This window comes from Ceratina calcarata, unplaced genomic scaffold, assembly GCF_001652005.2.
Source record: "Ceratina calcarata isolate Rehan_Ccalc_2016 unplaced genomic scaffold, ASM165200v1 scaffold328.2, whole genome shotgun sequence".
Taxonomy (NCBI): domain Eukaryota; kingdom Metazoa; phylum Arthropoda; class Insecta; order Hymenoptera; family Apidae; genus Ceratina; species Ceratina calcarata.
Window position 1 is genome coordinate 169,344 of NW_017155517.1, and position 4,620 is coordinate 173,963.

The following is a 4,620-nucleotide window of genomic DNA, read 5'->3' on the forward strand; positions in this document are numbered from 1 at the left end:
CGACATACTCTTATAAAATCTTCCGTTTACATCTTCCATCTAACCCCNGACAGAAATAAATGTAGTATATATATATACACGTATGTATATATAATTTTCGGTTTCTATTGTTAATGTCCGAGGAAGATTAAAATTTATCATGCTCTTACAAGCGCCCGCTCGCCTGCACTGAATGAACTTATTATGGAATGTACAAATTATTTTTTTCACCATTATTATCTCGCAACTCCGTTTCCTTAGATAGTCATACACACCTGCTGGAACGTATGGAATCTTACTTCGTCTTAACGTATCTTTTCATGAACATATATATATGTATGTATGCATGTATATATATTTTCAATGAGACGCGAAAGAAGTGTATTTTCAGCTCGAACAGGGGAATCACTGCTGGCCTTTGCAGTCATCCAGAACTATTTCGTGAACCACGCATTGTTAATCATAATAAGTGCAAATTCCTGATACGCCCAGCAGCCTCTGAATTGACTTAATACTATCATGTATCTGTCCACTATCTACTCACAATCACTTCGTTCTCTTCTCTAAAATTTCATCCCATATACTATACTTTGTGTCTTGTAGTTCTGATTGTACAATATCTGCGTTCTTCCTCTTCCCTTTTTTCGAAGATATAGTTTGTACAATCATTGTATATTATGCTGTTTCATACACGCAGAACAATTGCGTGTTCAACCCATTTCCTTAATCGGATATCATAATTTTCATACTCTTGCAGACGTACGTCGTTGGAGACGTTTATCCACCATCTGTATACTGCCATTTCAATATCGCATTTAATATATGTAATTGTGCTAAATATTCTTTTATCAATAACATTTTTCCTTTATACACTCAGTAGAGCCGATTATCTTAGCTGATAATTCAATGTCATACTACGCTACAGATGATTACTATACAGTGAAAGAGAAATGTTCGGCATGGGATATCTGGGTCTTCCTTTTTTAGTGCATTTCCCTGTCGCCTTTTGCTTTTCGTACCTTCTGTACATACATCCTCTTCCTGCAAGACTGAATTATTTATTTTTCAATTGAAAATAGTTTAATCAATTTCTCTTAGTACTCATGTTAATCGTTTGCAGTATTTTGTTTTCGACAAATATGTTATTCATCCAATGAGCACGTACTTATTGAATGCTCGGACTCTCTAATAGATCAATTTGAATACAGTATTACAGAAGGATGTTTAGATGAGTCGATGTGAGTATGCATGGAAAAATGTGTTTAAGTAAAATGTCAAAACAAATCGTATATATTATAATAGTCGGGGAGCGCTGTTGGTTGCAGGCGACGAGTTCTTGCATTCTTGCTACTAAAATTTGTTTACTTGGTGTACAAATAGATGGCAACGATGAGACCATAGAGACCCAATACTTCTGCGAAGATTAGAATCAAGATCATACCGACAAACAGGCGAGGTTGTTGAGCGGTACCTCTTACGCCTGCATCACCAACGATACCAATGGCAAATCCAGCAGCTAGACCAGAAAAACCTACGGCTAAGCCAGCACCCAGATGAACAAAACCCCTAATAAAAAGACCAAAAAATTTTTGTTAACTATAGAAGGAAAAAGTGAACATACAGTTGATTATATACGAATATATTACATATATGAATAGATAAAGTAAATGAAGCAGACAAGAATTGAAACTAGTTAAGCTGCAAACTGTTTAAGTGGGAGATATAAATAAGCATTACATTTTAAGATTTCTACGGCAACTGATATGTGGAAATTAATGTGTGTAAGAGTCTAGCTTAGAATTTCACAATGCAAAACAAATTAACAGTAATTCTAATCTAATTCGATAATTTTAATATCCTTTCGGAAATTATTTCGTTTTATACATTATTCAGTAACTATATAATGAACGTACATTGTATACAAGTAAAAAATAGTAGTCAACAAAATATTGATGGAAAGGTAATTTGCTTTGAAATACGTAAAGAATATAAATATTAATATTTCTTACATTACAAAGAAGTACTGCACTATTATTGACCTAAACTAATCTCAATCTCAACACATCAATTCGAATTATTAAATGAATTGTATAACGTACTTGAACAGGGAATAACGAGTTGGTTCTAGGCCACCGGCAATGAGAACAGCTACTACAAGACCGTAAATGGCAATGATACCAGCCATAACAACAGGAATAATAGATTTCATGATAAGTTCTGGCCTCATAACAGACATAGCTGCAATTCCTGTACCTGACTTTGCTGTGCCATATGCTGCTCCTAGAGCTGGAATTAAAGTAAGCATGATACTGCATTTAATATTATCGAAATTATTATTTTTTAAATTATTTCTTATAATCCTACATTATTTTATGTAATTGAAATGTTTCTCATCTTATTGTCAGTAACGAATGGTTTAGCAGGTTTCCGTCATTCGTTTGAAACCGTTATTCCCGAGATATCAAGAGCTATCGATTTCGTTTAATATTGATCCCTAATGGGAAGGTCACGGACCCGATTTCTATATATGTATTGTGAAATATCGTAGCTGTTTCTATCGACATTTCTAACAAAACTTGAATATTGAACGGCATAAAGAAGATATCTGACTTATGGCCGCAACAAAGTATTCCGCCGTGACTGGAAATCGTAGTCACATGATTTTCACGTTGGCAGTCACATGATAATCATGTAAGTCCCATCCCGTGAGTAGGGGGCGTGGCACAAGCGGACACTTGCATCTTTTCCTTTCAATTTTTGATGATTCGTTTAATTGTACGAAAGTTAATTTTTTGAATGAAACGGGCCAAGAGAACTTTATGTACATATATGTAGAAACGTCAACGAAAACACAGAGGAGCATTAGATTTCTGGACACAAGTGAGATAATTTGGATCAGAATCAAGATTTTTCATGCATTCCGAACTCGTGCTTCCGCTTCGTAGCTGAAGTCATCCTTGTGTGTTACCGGCCATTCAAGACTGGCGCACACGGGAAAAGGGATTCGTATTGATTTTCCTGATAGGGACCAGTCGACGACGCTTCAAAGTTTAAGTTTACGCGGCTCGGGTATGTCTTCTTTCTCGTTGATAAGAGATAGAGTAACAAGAGGATTCCTGAAAATTAAGTCTGAACCGGGACGCGATAACATCGAGACACGTATCGGTTGGAATCTTCCACTGATTTCTGTAAATGCTCCGATGGAATTATTTTCCTCCCGCGTGGCTTGTACCAATACATACAGACTTTTAATAAAAGAAAAAGTAACCCAACGAGGTCAGCATTACGAAATAACCATGCCAAGTACACGAGTCCTCGAATGCGGTGCCTGAATATGTTTCTCTCGTAAAGTAAAATTAAGCTGGTTGGACTGCATTTACGGAACATTACGAAATCCTAGATCTACGTGCCTAAAAAAAATGGCGCTTCAAAATTGAATCTCTATCCTTGACATCTTCGGTATTTCGGATTAGAACACCTGAATCGGTTGTGCTCAATTATATATTACAGTGTGACAGACTTGACAACGATAAAATGTACCAAAATAAATTCGCGAGATCGCGAAAATACTTGTTTTATTCCTACAGATCCTACGAACGTAGCTTATCGACGTGATCAAAGGATAAACGAGCCATATTAGTAGCGGCGAACAAATTGAGGCATTGAGACATTGATCGCATTGAGAAATTGATTGTTCTTCGAGAGTTTATTTTGTTTTCTTATATTTAATACCATCCGTAGCGAAGAAAATGGCGTGCGGTATGATCGAGCAGTCGATGTTAGGATACATTTTTTAGAGCTCATCGACGGTCGTATTTGATGTTTTCTCGTACGGGTCATAAATCATCACATTTGTGCTTTCTTTCATCAATTGTTCAGAGCAAATACAAACAACTGAAACTCACCAGAAAATATAATGGCTGAGGCGGCGCCCATTACACCGAAGAAAGGCGCGTAAATAGGATAATCGTCTACTTTTTCGTCCGTCATGATGTGTTCAAGACTCGTAGGTCAAATCGATCACGAGTATTTACAGGTTGTCAAAATGTGAACGTCGGATGGAGAGCGATCTTCACGCACTCACCTCGCTAAACTAGTATGTACCACTGTCAAATATGGCCTACCGTACAGGAGTGCAGGTCATGTGACGAGTGACGAGTGAGAGAAGACGAGTTCGTCGAAACTTGGGCAATGTCTACTCGCTTACTATTGGTTCGCGACTGTGGGCTACAGCGGTGAAAGCGAATACCGTGTCGTCTTTCATCTTTTATATCTGACGTCAAGCCGTACTATAGGCCACGCTCACTACGCATCTCTACCGCGCAAGCTCTTACTTTCGGAGCGCGTGACATGCTTTTCCTCTACTTATCTGCATTTTATAATTATTTCTGTCCTTTTAATTCTTCTAATAATGATACTGGATATTTCTGCGAAAATTCTTTTTTCTTTGTAATTATAGACACGCAGAAGTTACAGAGTATTCTGTGATTATTTCACCGAAATGCACATAAACACGTGACTATAATTCAAATGAAGATGTCTGTAATTTTGCAATCTCTGCCAGTATTATCGTTTAACATTCAGCGATCTCTTCTCCCTTGTTCGAAGGACTATTTAAAACGTTCTTTCACTAATCATGTA

At 37.0% G+C, this 4,620-nt stretch overlaps 1 protein-coding gene across 1 annotated transcript; it reads right to left on the reverse strand.

Moving 5' to 3' along the window:
• Positions 1-211: 211 nt before the first annotated feature.
• Positions 212-4,144, reverse strand: Vha16 (vacuolar H+ ATP synthase 16 kDa proteolipid subunit). Its single transcript, XM_018024262.2, has 3 exons — positions 3,885-4,144; positions 2,079-2,265; positions 212-1,545 (listed from the first exon to the last, which is right to left on the reverse strand). Exons 1-3 carry the CDS (start codon positions 3,967-3,969, stop codon positions 1,341-1,343), a joined length of 477 nt encoding a protein of 158 aa, XP_017879751.1. The 5' UTR covers positions 3,970-4,144; the 3' UTR covers positions 212-1,340.
• Between the last annotated feature and the right edge of the window lie 476 nt (positions 4,145-4,620).

Bases quoted from the DNA above. Each gene is read 5' to 3' on its own strand.
- Vha16 (XM_018024262.2), bottom strand. From the start codon at position 3,969: ATGACGGACGAAAAAGTAGACGATTATCCTATTTACGCGCCTTTCTTC. The intron at 2,266-3,884 runs GTGAGTTTCAGT...CTTTAATTCCAG, and splicing joins CTCAGCCATTATATTTTCTG to CTCTAGGAGCAGCATATGGC. The intron at 1,546-2,078 runs GTACGTTATACA...TCTTTTTATTAG, and splicing joins ACTCGTTATTCCCTGTTCAA to GGGTTTTGTTCATCTGGGTG.